The sequence below is a fragment of the Psammomys obesus genome, unplaced genomic scaffold (genome assembly GCF_907164565.1).
Source record: "Psammomys obesus unplaced genomic scaffold, mPsaObe1.curated_primary_1811, whole genome shotgun sequence".
Lineage (NCBI taxonomy): Eukaryota > Metazoa > Chordata > Mammalia > Rodentia > Muridae > Psammomys > Psammomys obesus.
Window position 1 is genome coordinate 5,253,509 of NW_026588368.1, and position 20,873 is coordinate 5,274,381.

The 20,873-nt window shown below is 37.7% G+C and overlaps 1 protein-coding gene across 1 annotated transcript in view; it reads left to right on the plus strand.

Annotated features, from left to right (window-relative positions):
* Nucleotides 1-20,873, plus strand: part of Kdm5a (lysine demethylase 5A) — an 86,450-nt gene that overhangs the window by 28,125 nt on the left and 37,452 nt on the right. Inside the window, exons 11-18 of the mRNA XM_055604330.1 lie at nt 1,107-1,288; nt 5,362-5,524; nt 9,573-9,692; nt 13,011-13,205; nt 16,428-16,609; nt 17,029-17,153; nt 17,808-17,958; nt 19,769-19,883. Coding sequence (XP_055460305.1) covers nt 1,107-1,288; nt 5,362-5,524; nt 9,573-9,692; nt 13,011-13,205; nt 16,428-16,609; nt 17,029-17,153; nt 17,808-17,958; nt 19,769-19,883 — 1,233 coding nt within the window. The remainder of the gene's footprint in view (nt 1-1,106; nt 1,289-5,361; nt 5,525-9,572; nt 9,693-13,010; nt 13,206-16,427; nt 16,610-17,028; nt 17,154-17,807; nt 17,959-19,768; nt 19,884-20,873) is intronic.

A 20,873-nucleotide genomic window follows, 5' to 3' on the forward strand; every position in this document is an offset into this window, starting at 1 on the left:
CAACTTCCTCAGTTTTTGGATTATAGGCATGTACCACTGTACTCAGTTCATAGTTTTTGTTCTCACAGTTAGAAACTTATAAAAAACGAAATAATGAATCTGTGTCTCTGTACCTCCCATGTTGAGTCATCACCTTTTTGTTTTTTGAGACAGGGTCACTATGTGGTCCTGGCTGTCCTGGTGGGTCTTGCTGTGTTCACCAGACTAGTGTTGAACTCAACAGTGATTTGCCTGCCTCTGCCTCCCGAGTGCTGGGATTAAAGGAATCCCCTACCATGTTCAGCCACTAACCAACTTTCTGATACAGGTTTTATTCCACTATTCAGTGTGTCTTGCTGTCAGTGTTTCATCTATTAATTTCATACTTGTGCAAAGTGAAAAAGATGATGTGTTGGAATCATTATGAAAATATTTAGATTTTGTGGACCCTCTGGTACCCAGTTTGAGAACTACACTGTGTAAGAGTGATAAATACTGAAACACAAGGCATTTTCTTCAACCATAGAGATGCTTATACCAACCCTGATAATACCTTTTATATTCTGTGTTTGCTTCATTTCTGTCTCTAGAAACTAGGAATTTTCATGTTTTTCAAGTTCATCTATGAAATAAGTTTCTTTGTTAATCTTAAATTTTATCCAGTTTTTCCTGATGTCTTTCTGGTGAAGGGAGGTGACATAATTACTTTCTGCTTTATACCAAACTAAAATAGTGCTATAAATTCAGAATTATATATTTTGTCAGTGTCTAGTACTGTGCTGTCACTATATACTGTAATGATCATTTTGGGAAGTTACGCTGTGGGTACAATAGAAATACATAAAAACAGTCTGCAAAAGTAGGCACACATTTTTGCCATAACTTTGCTCATATGTCAGTAGAACCTAGAAAAGTTTAGACATTTAGATACCAAATATTTATTTAGATTAGTTGTAGTAGATTAGTAGTAGATTAACTGTAGGTTACAAAAGCACAGGATATATGCACTGGATGATAGTATGTATTATGAAATATTTGCATTTTTAGAAAGAGTCTTTTAAGATTTGTTGTTGTTGTTTAGTAGTTGTAACTCTTACTTTTTGTTTAACTTTTTTCTTATTTTATAGGAGTATGCGCTCTCTGGTTGGAATTTGAATAACATGCCTGTTCTGGAGCAGTCTGTTCTTGCACATATTAATGTGGACATTTCTGGTATGAAGGTGCCATGGCTCTATGTGGGGATGTGTTTTTCTTCTTTTTGCTGGCATATTGAAGATCACTGGAGTTATTCCATTAACTACTTGCATTGGTATGTTCAATCTTGTTACAGCATACGTACTTTGGGTTTCATTTTGGTGAGGAGTCAGAGAGTGATATTAAGAATTAAATTCAGGGACTCACATGTGCCAGGTACTTGATCTATCAATGAAGTATATCCTTAGCCTTGGGGGAGTGTGTGTGTGTGTGTGTGTGTGTGTGTGTTGGGTTCATTTTTAAATTTTATTTTTTTAATTATTACAATGTGTTCACTTTGTATCTCAACTGTAGCCCCCTCCCTCATCCCTTCCTAATCCTACCCTTTCTCTCTCTTCTCCTCCCATGCCCTTGCCCAAGTCCACTGATAGGAGAGGTCTTCCTCCCCATCCATCTGACCCTAGCCTATCAGGTCTCATCAGGACTGGCTGCATTGTTTTCCTCTGTGGCCTGTTAAGACTGCTTCCCTTCTCAGGGGGAGGTGATCAAAGAGTTTGCCACTGAGTTCATGTCAGAGATATCCCCTTTTCCCTTTACTGGGGAACCCATTTGGAGACTGAGCTGCCATGGGCTACATCTGTGCAGGGGTTCTAGGTTATCTTCATGCATGGTCCTTGGTTGTAGTATCAGTCTCAGAAAAGACCCCTGTGCCTAGATTTTTTTGGTTCTGTTGTTCCTGTCCCCTAGGGTCTTTCCCCCTTCTTTCGTAAGATTCCCTGCACTCTTCCCACAGTTTGGCTATGAGTCTCAGTTGCTGCTTTGATACCCTGCTTGGTAGAGTCTTTCAGAGACCCTCTGTGGTAAGTTCTTGTCCTGTTCCCTGTTTTCTCCCTCTTCCGATGTCCATCCTGTTTGTTTTTCTGAATGAGGATTGATCATCTTATCCTCCTTCTTGCTTAACTTCTTTAGGTGTAGATTTTAGTATGTTTATTCTATATTATACTTCTAATATCCATTTATAACTGAGTATATACTATATGTGTCTTTCTGCTTCTGGAATATCTCAGGATGATCTTTCCTAGTTCGCACCATTTGCCTGCAGATTTCATGATTTCCTTGTTTTTAATTGCTGAGTAGTATTCCATTGTATAAATGTACCACAATGTCTGCATTCATCCCTCCATTGAGGAACATCTGGGTTGTTTCTAGATTCTGACTATTAAGAATAAAGCTCCTACAAACATGTTTGAGCAAATGTCCTTGTTGTATATTTGAGCATATTTTGGATATATGCTTAGGAGTGGTATAGCTGGGTCTTGAGGAAGCACTATTCCTAATTTTCTGAGAAAACGCCAGATTGATTTCCAAAGTGGTTATACAAGTTTACATTCCTACCAACAATGGAGGAGGGTTCCCCTTTCTCCACATCTTCTCCAGCATGTGGTTTTTTTGTTTGTTTGTTTTCGTTTTTTGTTCTGTCTGTATACACACAGAAGAGGGAACCAGATCTCATAGATGGTCATGAGCTACCATATGGTTGATGGGAATTGAACTCAGGACCTTTGGAAGTGCAGCCAGTGTTTGTAACCTCTGAGCCATCTCTCCAGCTCCACCCTGGGTTTGTTTGTTTGTTTGTTTGTTTGTTTTTAACCATTGTTTAATTTTAACTTTTTTGAGATTAGGTAGCCTCAAACTTTTGTGAAGCTCACCTTGAGCTGTTAGATCTCCTGAGTCTGCTACTTCCAGGGTGCTAGAATTATAGGCGTGTTCACCAAGCTAGGCCTGGTCTTTTATTTTTAAGATGTAATAATATTAGCTGATGTATTAGGGAGACTTCAAAAATACTTTTTACATAAAAGCAGAGTAGTGTATTCAGGAAGGGAGGGGAGTTGTCTCAGACCAACCTCTTTTTTAAAATATGTGTAAATTACTAGAGCTTAGAGCAGGTTTTTTGGTTTGTGTTTTGAGATTTTTTTTTTTTTTTGTTAATTTGTATTTAATGTGTATGGGTGTTTTACCTGCAGGCATGTCTGTGGACTACATATATGCTGTGCCACAAAGGCCAGAAGAAGGCACCAGATTTTCTGGAACTAGAGTTACAGACAGTTCTGAGGAGCCACATAGGTTCAGTGACTTGAACGCAAGATACTCTGAAAGAGCGGCCAGTGATCTTAACCACTGAGCCATCTTTTCAGGCCCAAGTTTCAGATTAAATGATCCTTGTGTAGTATGTGAGAAAATAATTAATGATGACTTTTATTTTGCACGTTAGGGATTAAAAGACCTTGTTCATGTTAGCATTGAAGTTCTGAGGTATGTCCCTAGCCAGATTTTGATATATAATTTTAAATTATTTATTTATATTTTGTGCATGTATTTGTATGTGTCTGAGTGTATGTGCATGTGTACCTTTGGAAGCCAAAAGGGCAACCAGGACTTTTGTGTGTTTGTGAGCTGCTAGGTAGGTGCTAAGAACTGAACCTGGGTCCTGAAAGAGCAGTAAGTGGTCTTAGCCACCAAGACATCTCCATTTCCTTAGTTTTGAAATATCTTGACAGGTAAAATGGGATATTTTAACTTAATAGCTGAAAGATTTGATTTGTTATTTGAAGCTTGAAGTTTTTCATTTTTATAACATTTCCTCTAGAAATGCCTAATGTGTACATGTAGTAAATAAATTCATTTGCTGGTTTTTTTGTTTGTTTTGACACTCACTTGAAGATTTCACTTAGCAAGTTCTTCATCTAATATTAATACTGATTTACTGGGTTGCCTTTTTTTATATACTAGTTAAGAGCAAGTGAAATTGAAATTTTACTATCTTAGTTGGAGTAGCCACATTTCAAGTGCTTTATGGTCATATGTGATTAGGAGCTATTTGATTTACTAGCACAAACAAAATATACTTTTTAAAATATGTTTAAAGTTTTATTTTATGTGTATGTATATGAGACCCCATCATATGCATGTGTGTGTGTTTGTGCATGTGCATATACACCACATGATTACAGGTGCCTGTAGAGACCAGAAGAGGGCATTAGATCCTCTGGATTGGAGTTAGAGACAGTTGTCAGCTGCCTTGTATAGGTGTTGGGAACTGAACCTGGATATCCTTGCAGGAATAGCAAACTGTCTTAACTGCTGAGCCGTCTTAGCTCTGCAGTGAATCCTATAGGGAACAAGGAATAGCTCTTACGTAGAGGCTTATGAATTATGAGAATTAGGAACCTATTTTGTAAATAGCTTGATTAATTGAATTAATATCTGTCTTGGGCTGATAAAACACCATGATCCAAAAACAAATGGAGCAGGAAAGGATTTATTTGATCTTACAGCTTATATTTAGTCATCCAGGGAAGTCAGGGCAGAAACCTAGAGGCAGGAACTGACTCAGACATCATAGAGGAGTACTCCTTTTGGCTTACTCTTCGTGGCTTCCTCAGCCTGCTTTCTTATAGCACCTATAGACTACTAGCCTATGGGTAACGTAGCATTGCCCATGGTGAGCTGGACCCTCCTACATTAATCATCAATCAAGAAAATGTACCACAGTCTTGACCATTGGTTCATCTTGTGGAGGCATTTTTCCAGTTACGTTTTCTCTTTGATAATTACTCTAGCCTGTGTTAGATTATGAGCCAGCACTATTTCCTAAGTATATATTTAGTATGCTTAATGAACTGTTAATTCATTAAAATATACTAGATTAATGATGGCTGGTTTTTGGTCTTTTTATAGTCAAGCATGTTTAAAGTTTGAGTAGTTTGTAGTAATAGCTTATTTGCATGAATAGGAAAATTAAACTTAATGAAGTAATTTATATGTATTCTGAAGATCATTTGCACTTTGCTTTAACCATTGTGATGGTAATTGGAAAGTCTGTTCCTGAGAATCAAGGCAGTGTGTCCATATCCTTTTGAACAGTGACTTCCATGTAATACATTGTTTGAAAGGTACTTTTACTGCTCTGCTATTCATATAATTCTCGTTATTTTCCCAGTGGCAGCGAGTGTATCTTACCTGTCCATATATTCATAGATTTATGGGGTGGTTGCCAGGATTCTGGGCATATAACCTATGGCCATTAACCTATGACATGGTTAATTATAATTTACTGGATTTGAGTGAAAGACCCTGGCTTCATTGGTACCATGTTCTGCCTAGCTAAACAGTTATTTCTTTTGCTAGGGGCGAGCCAAAGACATGGTATGGTGTACCATCTCATGCTGCAGAACAACTGGAGGAGGTGATGAGGGAGCTGGCCCCTGAGTTATTTGAATCACAGCCTGATCTCCTACATCAGTTAGTAACCATCATGAACCCAAATGTGCTCATGGAGCATGGTGTGCCTGTGAGTCTTCTCGTGTCTTTCTTTAGCATTTTCAAAGAGTTTTCTAACTTTTGATTAGATACAGTCACAAGAATTTTTGTTTTGTTTTGGGAAGGGTAGTTATAACTATATGTGAAAGGCCCTGTAGTACAGCCAAATTAGAATTTATACTTTGAATAAAACTTATTTTTTTTCCTGATTTTTTAAAGACAGGGTTTCTCTGTGTAACCTTGACTGTCCTGGGCTCTCTTCACAGACTAAGCTAGCCTCAAACTTACAGAGATCCACCTGCCTCTGCCTCTCTGAGTACTGGGATTAGAGGTGTGCCCCACTGGGCCCACTCTTTGAATAAAACTTTAATCTGAATAAAAAGGGATGCTTTGAAGTATGAGAAGTATTTTATGTTTGAATAGCCTTCTTTATTCAATAAAAATCATTTTTTTTTTCTTTTTCTTTTTAAACTTTTGTTGTTTGTTTTTTAAAGAGTTACCAGGTAACTGTTCTGTGGTCTACACAGCAAGTGTGGACCAGGCTGGACTCAAAGAGATCCACCTGCTTTGTCTCCCAAGTACTGGCATTAAAAGTGTATACCACCATGCCTGACTCTTTCTGACTTTAAGAACAGTTCTTTTAAATGTCATGTATGGTCATTTTTACAATTTAAAATACATTTTTGTTTTCATCAAGACTTTGAGTTTTGCCAGGTGATGGTGGTACACACCCGTAATCCCCGCATTGGGGAGATTAAACTAGATCTCTGTGAGTTTGAGGCTAGCCTGGTCTACAGAGTGAATTTCAGGCAGCCAGAGCTGCTACACAGTGAAGAAATTTTATCTCAAAAACAAAACAGAAAACAAATTTAATTTCACACATTACTTAAATGTGTGCTGTGTATTTTCTAAATGTTTGGGATTTTTTTTCCCCCCCAAAATTAGGATTTATTTATTTTATGTGTATGAATGTTTTGCCTACAAGTATGAATGTGCATCACATATATGCCTGGTGTCCGAGAAAGTCAGAAGAGGGCTTTAGATCCCTTGGAACTTGAAGTGATGATGGTTGTGAACCACAATGGGGGTGCTGGGAATCAAACCTCGATCCTGTGCAAGAGCAATGAATTCTCTTAATGGGTGAGCCATCTCTCTAGCCCTTGGAAATTTATTTATTTTCTTATTTGTTTGGGTTTTTTGAGACAGGGTTTTTCAGTATGGCCCTGGCTGTCATGGAACTCATTCTGTAGACCAGGGTAACCTTGAAAGAGATCCACTTGCTTCTGCCTCCCCAGTGCTGGGATTAAAGGCTGGGACTAAAAGCATGTGCCACCACTCACCCATTGGGAATTTTTTTTTAAGGTTTATTTTATGTGTATGAGTGTTTTACTTTCATGTGTATGTGTATGCTATGTTTCTGGTGCGTTCAGAGAGGCCAAAAGAAGACAATGGATGCCCTGGAATAGATATTATAGCTTGTTGTCAGCTGCCATGTGGGTGTTGGAAACTGACCTGGGTCTTCTAGAAGAGCAGTTAATGCTCTTTACTGCTAAGCCAGCTCTCCAGCCTCTTTTTAAACTTTGTTGTTTTTAATTGCAAGTTCTTAGTTTGTGTTTTTGGTTGCGAGCCTATCCTTTAACAGCTGAGCCAGCTCTCCAGCCCTGTTGTGCCATGGTGCATGTGTTAGTTTGGAGACCTGTAGAAGTCAGTTCTCTAATTCTACCATGTGGATCCTGGAGATTGAATTCAGGTCATCAGGCATTGTAGCAAGGGCCTCTACCTACTGAATTACCTCAGTGACTCCCAGATCGTATGAACCTGTATTCTTCCTATTTAACTAGTTCTTTAAAATGATAACTGTTCTAGTTTCATTCTGTTGTTGTAGTGTAACACTGACCAAAACAAGTTAAAGGGTTTATTTCAACTTAAAATGACAGATTATACATATTTTATCATTGAGGGAAATCAAGGTAGGTAGTTGAAAACAGGCCTGCATGGTTCTTCCAACATAGCATTACCTCTGGCCGAGGAACTCATAGCTAAAAGATATTGTAGAAACCGTGGAAGATGCCTGTTGCTGGCTAAGACAAGCAGATGCTCAGCTATCTTTTTTATATAGTTTAGGACCATCTTCCCAGGGGATGATAGGACCACTGATGCCTGCATTAATAGACGGTCTGTGCCACAGGCCAGTGTAATCTAGGAAATTCTTCAATTGATGCACTCCTAATTGAAAAAATTTAAGCTGGACATGGTAGTACCTGCCAGTCAGGGAGTTCATGTCTAGCAGATTTCGGATTTTATGTTTCATTTTCATCTTTTTAACTTTTGTACTCATTTTTTTTGGAGATAGGGTTTTAAGTATGTGGCTCTGCCTGGGCTGGAACTCACTATATTGATAGGATGGTCTCAAATTCATAGATAACTGCCTGCTCCTGCTTTGTGAGTTCTAGGTTCGAAGGCATATGCCACCACACTCCAGTTTTTAACATAAAAGGTAATAACATAAAAATGTACTATGTAATCTCCATTTAGCTCAGATTTTGGTGCATTTTTTGCATTTTGGGTTTGTTGTCTTCCTTCAGGTAGCTGCTGGCTTTGAATTTGCTATAGAAGTTTGCTACATACAGCTTGCCATTTGGTCCACTTTTTTATTTTTTATTTTTTGAGCTGCTGAGGCTAGAACTCAAGGCCTTGTGCATGTTATACTTGCTTTACCACTAAGCTACATTTCCTCTGGGCTTATTTGTTCCATCCAGGTTTGGCACTGAACTTGTAATTCTCCTGTTTCTACCTCCCAGGTCCTAGATTTCAAATATGTGCTAGTATGGTTACTTCATATAAACGGTAATGCAAAGGCAGATAAAGTAACTTATATTACTTTTGTCTTTTGTCTTCAGTAGGTGAATTTCTACTAGTACTTACAGTATTAAGATTCAACCTACTTGAAACAGTTGTTGCCCTTGTCTTAAAATACTCTCAAGCCAGGCATGAAATGTCTTTCAGTCCCAACACTGGGGTAGGAGTGGGGCACAGCAGAGGCAGGTAGATCTCTCTGAGTTCAAGGCCAATCTTCAAAGGAAGTCTAGAACAGCCAGGGCTGTTACAAAGAGAAATTCTGTCTCAAAAAAACCTAAAAAGAAAAAAAGAAATACCTTTCATATTTACATGCTAATTCTGTCTAAATTAAAAACTGATATGTAGTAGTTCAGTGCACTGTCAAATATATTTTTTCAGGTCCTGTTTAAACTGTAATTAAACCAGGCATGGTGGTGCATTCCAGCACTTGGAGGCAGAAGCAGACAGGTCTCTGAGTTTGAGGCCAGCCTGGTTGGTCTACAGATAGAATTCCAAGGACAGCCAGGCCTGAGAAACCCTGTCTTAAAAACCAAAATAAAGTTAAAAGAAAAAACTGGTATTAAAATTAATTTAAAAAGTACTTAGAGAGCTGGGGAGGTGGCTAAGCAGTTAAGAGCACTGACTGTTCTTCCAAAGGACCCAAGTTCAATTCTCAGCACCCACATGGCGGCTCACAACTGTCTATAACTGCAGTTCCATGGATTCTGACACCTTCATACCAGCTCACAGAGAATAAGAATAAGTAAATTATTTCTAAAAAGTACTTAATAGTACTATCACAGAACAAAGCAACATTTGGGAAAATTGAGTGGGGGATATCCCAGGATATCAACTGATCTATTTAGTTTCTAAAAATTATCTAATGAGTGTAGAAATCTTTTACTTCTGTTTACAACATAGAAAGAAAAGTCAATTTTCTTAGTTTTTAAAGTAAAAGATATTTTTAAAAACAGGGTCTCATTTACCCCAAGCTTATAGCAATGAATGATTTTGAACTCCTGATCCTCCTGCTTCTACTCTCCAAGTAGAAGCTCTAGAATTATAGACATTCACATTAAGTATAAGACTTTGAACTGTTTGAGAATTTCTTTTGTCTGCTAATTCTTGTCATACATAACATTAGTCAGTATTTTAAGAAATCAGAGTTCTAGCTATTTTTAATACTATTATTATTTCTGATGTGTATAATGTCCTATAATCTGTTCCTAATTTGCTTTTAGGTGTACAGGACTAATCAGTGTGCTGGAGAGTTCGTTGTGACATTTCCTCGTGCCTATCATTCTGGATTTAACCAGGGATACAACTTTGCTGAAGCTGTGAACTTCTGTACTGCTGACTGGGTCTGTTCTATAGCACGTGGCTGTTGTACGTCTACTAACACCCCTATAAAATGCAGTATTTTACTTAGCTGGGTTTTGGGTAGGGCCCAGGAATATTTCAGGGTATATTGGAGCAGCTATTGTAATTTAGAATTTTCATTGTGTTGCTTATTCATTATTTTTTCTGGTATGTTTGCAATTAAATGGCCATTTGCTCATTTATCTTTTCCTGAGGAAATGCATATGTTTCCTCTAGTCATCATTTTCGCTGAGCACTTTTGGATCTTAAAATATATAAATGGTGGTGCTGGAGAGATGGATGGCTCAGCAGTTGAGAGCCATGTCTGCTCTTCTAAAGGACTCACATTCAATTCCCAGCAGTCACAACTGTATTTCCAGTTCCTGGGGATTCCGCACCCTCATACAAGCATATGTGCAGACAAAACACCCAATATACATAACATAAAAAGAAACACATCTTTTGTAAAACGTATGAATAATAACACAACAATTTCTATATCAAAACATAATGAGTTTCAGCTATATCATGTTGATTGTGAAGAGACTGCCAAAGACTGACTTCTTAATATATAAACTGACGATTTCCCTCAGTGATGTTGGGTTCTTTGGTCTTTTAACATTTTTGGTAGAGGAACACTTTAGAAACACTGTTCTTACATTTTCTATGGTTAACTTAATTTGTTACATTTCAGGATTAATCATACAGAGAAAGTACAGTAGTACAATGTATAGTGTTCTGTGTTTTGGTATGAAACCTTGGGGTCCATGAACAACTTCTAGGCTTTCAACTCTGGGCATGGCCTATGAGCTGTCTTGTTTTGGTCTAGTATTTTAAAACATCTTCCTTATTTGAGTGTAGAAACACATAATACAGTGCAGTTAAAACTCAGCTAAGGGTATGCTTGGGCCTGAGCTCTTTTGAAAGATAGCTAACAATTATTATTTACATGATACTGGATAGGTATTGATTAGGATACAGGATGAGTCAGTTAAGAGTTGAAGATGATTTTTAATGTCTTTAACATACTCACTAATATGGGATTTTTATATCCATCCATCTGTTTTTTTTTTTTGTTTGTTTGTTTTTGTTTTTGTTTTTGTTTTTTTTTTGAGGTATAGTCTTACTATTTAACCCTAACTGGCCTAGAATTCATTATGTAGACCAGTCTGTCCTCAAACTCAAAAGAGATCCACTTGCCTCTGCCTCCTGAGGGGTGGCCACCATACCCAAGTAGTACTGATATTTGATCTTAAGGAACTCTCAATTTTAGTGGTCCTATGATATTTAGATGTTTTTGTTTTACATTTATTTAGTGTGTGTGCCTCAGTATGCATGTGCTCAGAATACAGGAGGAGTTGGTTCTCCTCCTACCATATTTGTCCCAGGAATTTTAATTCAGGTTATCAAACTTGGCAACAAAGTGGCTTTACCTGCTGAACCATCATCTCGTTAGCCGAAGGGCTTAAGTTTTTTTCACCTCGTGTGTCAAGAGACTAATAGATTAGCTTAATTAACCTTAAACAAGTTAAATGTTATGGTTGAGAGTTGTTGGTACTTTGAAGGTGAAGGTTGTGGTAAGAATGAAAACTTAAAACAGCTTTGTTTCTAAGGTTATAGGGCTAACTTTTATAAATTCCAGCAAGTATCAGTTACGGCTTCCCACATGTCATAATTAAGGATTGTAGAAAACCCAGTTTTATGGTTCTATTAGCTTTTGTATTGTAGCTATGCTTAAAGAGTAAATGTTTAAGAATAGGCTGTGAGCCAGGCTGGTGGCTCATGTATGTCATCCTAGCACTTGATAGGTTGAGGCAAGAGGATTGTCATGAGTTTGAGGTCACGCTGGACAACAGTGTTAAGACCTTGTGTCAGAAACTCTGAAGCGGTATAGGGAAAGATACAACAGAGTTGTATGCCACTAATACACAATTGATAGCCACAAGTTCAAAATATGTTTTCTTGGATTCATGTAATGAATACAATAACACTTCTTGCTCAGATAACCCTCACACACCCTGAACCTGATTCCTTTCTGCCTTTCTCAAAATGAAAGGGAATTCTAAAGTGTCCATTTTTTAATTTTTTCCCTTTGTGTGACAAGTTTGCATTTGAGTAAGAGCTTTAACTACTATATTTTCTCTATTAAGCATAGGAAAGATTAAATGGGAGAGTGTGTATAGTTTGTATCATAATTAAAAACTGGCTGTAGAAATTTTTAGGCTCCTCTTAAGGAGACTTTGTATTTGGGTTTGTTTGGTTGGTCTAACCCAGGGCCTGGTGCTTGCTAAGGGTATGCTGTACCAGTGAACTAACTACACCTCTAACTACAGAGTGTATATGTTGATTTGCTTAAAATGGTCATTTATAGTAATTTATTTTACTGTTAGATAAAACAGTATATTATGTAGTGATTTCACAGTTTTGAAGTCTTTCTTCAAGGTTGGTTGTTATTAAAAGAATGTCTAGAGGCTGGAATCTTTTTTGGTTCATATTTTTAAAAAGTGACAAGTCATTCAGTGGACTAGGGGAAGGAGGGTGAAAAGTGAGGGAGGGTGGGACTGGGGGGAGTCAAGAAAGGGGGCTTCAATTGGGATATAAAATAAATTGTGAAGAAAAAGATTAAAATTTTTTAAAAGGAACAAGTCAGCCTATGTAAATTGCTTAAATAATAACACCCCTTTTTTCTCTTTTTCATTTTTGCCTCTGACAATACTTTTCTTTTTGTTCTACGGAATTTTAAGTTTTGAGTACTTCCAATTAATATTTTATGGCCTGAACTTAAGTTTTTTGCAATGTATTTTCCTTTTTTACTTAAGTGTAGCACTATGTCATTCTGGTTTTAGGGTTTGCTACCTCATAACTTTTAATGGAGTCTTGTGTGCCCTTGAGCAAAGGATGACCTTCAACTCTTGATCTTCCTACTTATACTTTCCAAATGATGGAATTATAACTTATTCTACTCTGTCCTGCTCTTCAGTTTCTTTTTTGTTTGGTTTGGTTTTTTGTTTTTGTTTTGAGACAAGGGATTTGACTATGCAGACCACGCTTGCTTCGAACTTAGAGATCTGCCTGCCTCTGCCTCCCAAGTGCTGGGATTAAAGATGCACATTACTGGATCTGGCTCTCTTCAGCTTCTCATATTTATAGTGAGTTAGAAAATCTGCAGCTTAGGCCAGAAACTTAACATCTCAGTTCATGGACATTATCTGGAGAAAGACCCATGAAATTTTGGCTGGGTTATGAAGACTTGTTTTATCTTCTTTATAATAAAAATGATTACGTGAAGGTCAATAGAGGTCTATTTCTGTTGCTTTCAGTTGCCCATTGGTCGTCAGTGTGTAAATCATTATCGACGGCTGAGGCGCCATTGTGTTTTTTCACATGAAGAACTCATTTTCAAGATGGCAGCAGATCCAGAATGCTTAGATGTAGGACTGGCTGCTATGGTTTGTAAAGAGTTGACTCTCATGACTGAAGAAGAAACAAGATTAAGGGAATCAGTTGTTCAAATGGTGAGTATGCTGAGTACATTTCTTTCCTTCCTTCTTCCCTCTTTTAAATAGCTATTTTGTTTTGTTTTTTGTTCTTACAAATTTTATGTATGAACTGTATTTCATCATTCCCCGCTCCTCTCTCCAACTCCTCTGGTATTCCTGCCTATCATGGGCTCTTTCTTTTTTTTTAGTATTGTTGCATATGTGATTCACTATATGAACACAGCTTTCTGAGTCCGTTTAGGATTGCTTGTATGTATTTGTTTTGGGGCAGATTACTTAGTTTAGATAACCAGCTAGAGGACTCAACATTGGACAGACTGATTCTCCATCCCTGAGCAGTCACTAATCACCTATAGCTCTCATCTGGGGCTGGGGTCTTAGATTTCCCCATCCGTGTTGTCATGTCAACTGGTGGAGTCATTGTTGAGGTCTTGTTTAGGCTACTATTTTGTTGAAATTTCATGAGTGCAGCTTTCTTGTTATATATAGAAGGCACATCTCCTAGCAGACACTCTGAGCATCCTGACTCTTAGGTGTAGGGTTTGTTTTGTAGAAATGTCAAATAGGTCTCGGCAACCCAGTCAGCTGTTGTCTCCATTTTGGCCAGTTACTGCGTTTTTGTAATAGTCTCTGCTAAAAAGAAACTGATGAGAAGTGGAAGCTACATTTAGTGTGTGGATATAAAGCTAAATATTTAGAATGCAGCTACAAATTATCCTGGTTTAGAAAAATAGAGTCCTCTCTAGGTAGTTGGCTAGGCTTGAATTCCCTCCTTTTGAGCAGACCTTGAGTCCAGTTAGGCAGCTGCCAAGATACAAGTGCCAGTATTGAACCTTTGATGTCTTATTATGTTGGTCATTATTGTGCTTTGTAAGTGTCATAACTGGGTAGGACTGTTGATTGCTTTTCTCTGTTAGCAGCCATAGTTCCTTCTGGGACCATGAAAGCTAAGCCTCCTCAGGGAGGAGGCTTCTGGATTAGATCAAACTTGATTCCACTTAATCCAAAGTATATGGTGTCTTCAGTAATAGGAACTTAACTTCAACTTCTGACTAGGGCAACAACATGAGTCTGTATTTTTACTTAGACTCACTTGACCAGCAATTCAAAAGGGGTTTTTCATGTTTAGTTCTGTTTGTTTGTTAGATATTCTGTGGCACTTAGGGAGAGCATTATCACCCCAATTGTAATATAACTTGATTTAAACTGGTGGTGATGGTGTGTGTGTATGTGTGTACATACACTTGTGAATATTCTGTGTAATTTTAGGTAAACAGTTTGAATATCCATGACTTTTACAGATATCCTGGATTTTTAGTGTTATTTATCTTTCTTTGTTCATTTCCACTCAGTATTGTCTCTGCTTTCTCCCTGTGTTTTCCATTTCCCCTTCATAGCATCTGTGTACTGCTATTCTCTCTAGAGCTATTCCCACACATCACCACGCTCTATGATCCTCTTTTACTATCCTGGTTTCTCTGGTTACTCCAGGTTATGTATTTATATCTAAAGATTTGAAGCTAGGGACCACAGATAAGGGAAAACTTGTAGAGTTTGTCTTTCTGGGTCTGGGTTACCTCACTCAGTATGTTTTCTAGTTCTTTTTATTTACCATTAAATTTCATGATTTCATTTTTCCTATGGTTGAATAGTATTTCATTGTCTAAATGAACATTTTCATTGTCCATTTATCAGTTGAAGGATATTTAGGTTGTGCCATTTCCTAGCTATTGTGAATAGAGCAGCAATGAACATGGCTGAGCAAATAGCTTCAGAAAAGATTATCAGCTCCTTTGGGCATGTGCCAACGAGTGGCATAATTTATTTTCAGCTTCGAGAATTCTCCATCTGATTTCCAGAATGGCTGGACTGTTTGTAGTTCCACCAGCTGTGAATTGAATTCAGGGTTCTCCTTTTTTCACATCTTTGTCAGTGTTGTGAGTTGTTTTTTGTTTGCTTGTTTCTCATATGTCTGACTGTTTTGCCTGCGTGCATATATGTGCACCACATGCATGCAGTACCTGTGGAGGGCAGAAGGTGTTGGATTCCTTGGAGCCAGAATTAGAGATAATTGTGAGCAATATGGGTGCTAGAGACTGAATCCAGGTCCTCTGGAAGAACAGCTAGTGCTCTTAACCATTGGGCCATCTCTATAGCCCGACTTGTTTTCTTTTCCTAGCCATTCTGACTAGGGTAAGATTTGATTTTATTTTGGGGTGTGGGTTGAGTATGTTTGTCTGTATGTTTGTATTTATATTTTGCCTACGTACCACATGCTTCCTGATATCCACAAAGGCCAAAAGAAGATGTCAAATGCCATGGAATTGGAATTAAAAACACTTTGTGAACCACCGTGTGGGTGACATGAACTGAACCTAGGTCCCCTGCAAGAGCAGTAAGTGCTCGTGATCACTGAGCCATCTCTCCAGCCCCCAAGTTTTTTAATTTTTTGAAACAGTTCATGTTCGCCTAGAACTAACTTTGAAGCCCCGAGGGGCCCTTGAAACTGTGGCAGTCCTGTTGCTTTGGCCTTTCAAGTGCTTGGATTACAGATGTTAGCCAGCTGGCTCCATATTATTGAATTTTTATTTAGATTATATGTGTTTGTGGGAATGTAATCGTCTGTGTTCCATGGTGTATGTGGAAATGAGAGGGCAACTCTGAGCAGTTGGTTTTCTCCTTCTGCCTTGTGGAATCTAGACATTGGATTCAAGGAGTCAGGCCTTCATACAAGCAGCTCTACCCACTGAGCTGTCTAGCTGGCCCTCTAATATTAATTATTTTAAATAAGAAAATTAAGTCCTGTTTTGTTTTGTTTCCAAGTTGGTGATTCTAGACTATCACATTGGACTATTCACTCTCTCATTTCTTCAGATGCTAGTTGTTTTCAGGTTGTTTAACTTTTGACCTCTCTTAATCTTTTGTGCTGTTTCTAGTGTTAGAATTTTAATTTCCTCAAATTTTTATCTATCTACCTACCTACCTACCTACCTATCTATCTATCTATCTATCTATCTATCTATCTATCTATCTATCTATCTATCTTCTATCTATTTTAAGAATTCATCCTCATTATATAGTTCTGGCTGCCCTGAAACTCAGACAGATTCGCCTGCTTCTTTCTTTTGAGTGCTGGGATTAAAAGAGTGTGCCACCATGCCTAATTTTTAATTTTTTTTAAGCTGCTGTTTTATGTTTCAGTTGAGACCTGACCTGATAATGTAACTTATATTCTAGGGTGTTGTGATGTCAGAGGAAGAAGTCTTTGAACTTGTTCCTGATGATGAGCGACAGTGTTCAGCATGCAGAACCACATGTTTTCTCTCAGCCCTCACATGCTCCTGTAATCCAGAGCGACTTGTATGTCTGTACCATCCAACTGACTTGTGCTCCTGCCCCATGCAGAACAAATGTCTTAGGTATTTAAAAGTTACTTTAAAAAAAAAAAAAAAGGTTCTCTATATAGTTCTGGCTGTCCTGCAGCACACTGTGTTGATCAGGCTGGCCTCTAAGTCGCAGAGATTCTCCTGCCCCTGCCTTCCGAGTGTTGGGATAAAAGCAGTCTTGCATTACCTTTAAGAAAACCACATTTCAATCTTTGCTTTCTTTCCTGTTCCTAAGCAAGTAACTTTTTCTTGACTCTCTACTTACTAAATGAGAGACCTCCTTTAAAACTAGCCCTAATCAGCCTAATTGTAATTGTTTTTCTAGCCAGTTAATGTCGTGTGTTTCTCATCTCTCTCTATGCTTTGAAACTGAGTTTCTTTGATTTTCCTTTCATTTATAGTTGTTGTATTTTGAAGCTTTTACTTCTATGGGTCTTAAATTTTTTTTGTAGGTACCGATATCCACTAGAAGACCTCCCATCTCTACTTTATGGTGTAAAACTGAGAGCACAGTCCTATGACACTTGGGTCAGCCGCGTTACAGAAGCATTATCAGCTAGCTTCAACCATAAGAAAGGTTAAGTTTCCTTCTTTATTATAAAAAACTGTCACTATAAAAGAAACTTTTAATTGTGCTTTTGCTGTCCACTAACAAGTGGAATATACACTTAGTTTTCTTTTATTTATGTACTAAGCAGATTTGATCTACCTTAGCTTTTGAGATCAGATATCAGGTATGGTCATTTGCTATGGCTATAGACTATGCCTAATTTAATTTAACATAGTTTCCTGTGACCTGAAATGTACTTTGTTGCCTTGGCTGGCCTCAGTCACCTGGTAGCATTACTGAGATTACAATACTATGCCTCCCACACCTAGTGAGAATACCTTTTAAATGGAAACGCTGACATAAAATGGGATAGATACATTGTAGTAGGTATGTATTTTAGAGATCCAAATTTAGTTAATGACACTGAAACCTTTGGTTTTTGATTGATTTTGAGATAGTCAAAGAAAGGGTGAGGGACAAAGAGAGGGAGAGAATATGGATGAAAGAGAACAATCACACCATATTTGAGTGAAGTCATTTATTTCAAATAAAGATCTGGCCCTTTACATTGGAAACTATGAAAGGTTCATCATTTCTACTAGTATATTAGTGACTCTCTTGACTCTCATTGTGCTTACTGAGAATAGCTTTTTGTGTTTATCGTCGTATTTATTTTTACAGATTTGATTGAATTGAGAGTAATGCTGGAAGATGCTGAGGATAGAAAATACCCAGAGAATGATCTCTTTCGAAAGCTCAGGGATGCAGTGAAAGAAGCTGAGACCTGTGGTTCTGTGGCTCAGCTGCTTCTGAGCAAAAAGCAAAAACACAGGTAAACTTCGAAGAGTAGAGTTTTTTCCTGAACTCCTGTTCTTTCTGTTTTAATTGGCCCATGTCATTTAATTGACCCTGTGTCATTTTGCTCCTATGGCCATGTCTCTCTCATACCCACTAACTTCCCATTCTTTCTCTCCACCCCTTCCCTTTCTCCATGTTCATAAATTGTAAAAAGCTCTTTAAATTTAAGGTAGTTGTAAACTACACCAGGAAAACAGCAAATAGACATACTGGTTTCAGTGCTGAAAATAATACTGATGTTTATGTAGTGTCTTTGGGACAAAGGCCTAGCTGTATATTCAGCTTTATCTGAAGTAACTAAAAACAACCAGGCGCAAACTCAGTGATCCGCTTGCCTGTGCCTCCCAAGTAGTGAGTGGGATTAAAGGCGTGCACAACACCCAGCAAATTAAGGTCTCTTAACACTCATCACTTAATAACAAAAGATTTGAATAACATAGTTTTAGTGCAGGGGATTAGCGGTGTTTCTGCCTTTTGTTAGAGCTGATTTACTTCCTGAGAAGTTACATTCCTACTTCTTTGTTTTTCTCTCCTTCAACAAGTTCTTGTTCCATCCCGTAACACTCATGCCAGAGATGCTCTTGTTTTAGGGATTCCCGGTTTTAATCTAATGGCTCTTTATTTAGCTTAGAGTTTTCTTCCTGCCACATCTAGGTGGCTTATTCACTTTTTCCTTACACCCTTCTTTTCTTTTTTTTAATAAACATTTTTTGTGGTATTATTTTATAGTCATTCAAAATACTTCTTTTTTTCTTCTTCTTTCTTTCGTTCTTTCTTTTTTGGTTTTTAGAGACAGGGTTTCTCTCTGTAGCCTTGGCTGTCCTGGCTGAATACATTCCTTCTATCTGTATGGCTTTTTGTATAGTTCTTTACATTGGAGTTTAGGTTTTTATTGTTTTTTAATCTAATCAGAGAACCTTTGCTAGAATCATATTCCAATAGACATTAACTTGCTTTTAGGACACTGACCTCTTTGGAGAGTCTGGTAAAAGCTTGACCATACTTTCTTTTTAAAATTTTTATTTATTTATTTATTAGCTATACAGTGCTCTGCCTACATACCAGAAGAGAGCACCGGATTTCATTACAATGGTTCTAAGCCATCATGTGATTGCTGGGAATTGAACTCAGGACCTCTGAGCCATCCTTCCAGCCCCCTTCACCATAATTTTCTGTCTTGGTATTATTTTATATCAGGCAGAACTCAGCTCTTTTTCAAAAAAATGTGTATGTAAAAGATTGGGGGGGGGGGACTGAAGAGATGGAACAGTTGTTACGACCACTGACTGTTCTTTCAGAGGCCCCAGGTTTAGTTCCTAGCACTCACATGGGTTCAGTTCCAAGAGATCTGATGCCCTCTTCAGTCTTCTTTGAGCACTGCACTTGTGTGATACACAGATGCATGCAAGCAAAACATCAGCATTCAGAAAATAAAAGTAGCTTTAGTAAAATAAAAACGAATTTGGGATAGATTGAGGGAGTTCATTAGACCAAGACAGCTGAAGACCCTGTGTTTCCAGTGTGAGCCTCGTAAGAGAGAAAGGTTTAATTTTCTCAGCTTTATTTTTCACCATGGGAATTTATTTAATGTTTCAAATGTAAAGCAATTATAGATTAGAAGTACTGTTACTTGTTGAGTTGTATTTTTTGATAACTACCTGCAGAGGAATTATTCAACACTAGAATTCTAGGATTACTAAGTGTTGAATTTTGAAGAGATTAGGAACCCCATTTGATATCAGAATGACCATATTTTTTTATGTCTCAATATCATTTCATATTAGGCAGAGCTCAGATAGTGGGAAGACTCGGAGCAAACTGACAGTAGAAGAATTGAAGGCCTTTGTCCAGCAACTTTTTAGTCTTCCGTGTGTCATCAGTCAAACTCGACAAGTAAAGGTGAAAACATCAATTCTGTTTTGTAAATGAGCTTCTGTTCCAACTTGGAATTACATGTATAGACTAGTCTTTGGTTTTATGTATCCCTTTTCATCATATATATGCTATCTAAGGTTCTTTAGGAGGCAGTGTCTTGGCTTTTTTTTTTTTTAAGTTGTTATGCCTGCATGTATGCCTGTGCACATGTTGAGTATGGCACTCATGGAGTCTAGGATAGGACATCAGATCCCCTGGAACTGCACTTACAAGTCATTGTTATCTCCCATGTGGGTGCTAGGAATCAAACTTCGTCTGGAAGAGCAGCCAGTCCTAGTGCTCTTAACCACTGAGCCGTAATTGCTCTAGCCCCTTGGCTTTATTCTTAACCTTTGTTCTATTTAAAAATCTTGGATTATGACCAATTTAAAATTATCTATACAAGTTTTTGGTCAGAGCTCCCACCTAACACAAATGTATATTAAATGCAGTGTTCGTAAAAAGAATCAGGAGTGTAGTGATAAATTACTAATAATTCATGAGCTTTTAAAATTGGTCTTTGACATTTTAGGGACTATTGTTTAATGATCACTTAAAAATCTTAACGGTGGCCAGACAGTGATGGCACACAACTTCAATGCCAGCACCCGGGACACAGAGGCCGGCAGGTCTGTGTAAGGTAGAGGCCAGCCTGGGCTACAGAGCAAGTTCAGGACAGCCGGAGTATGCAGAGAAACCTTGTCATAAAAAGCAAAAACAAAACAAAATCTCAAAGATGCATGTCAAGTACTTATTTTGTATAATAGTAATTTTAATAATTTTTGTATTCAGTATTGGAGTCATCAATTACTAATATATTAGTATCAATTGCATTCTTGTTTTATTGCATATTGTGAGAACATTTTGATAGGTCCTCTTTTGAAAGGGTTTTCTTTAAGAATGTTTATGACACGACAATTTTGTTTCTCTTTCCTGCTTTTTTTTTTCCTCCTTAAAAAAAATCTTATATATGTA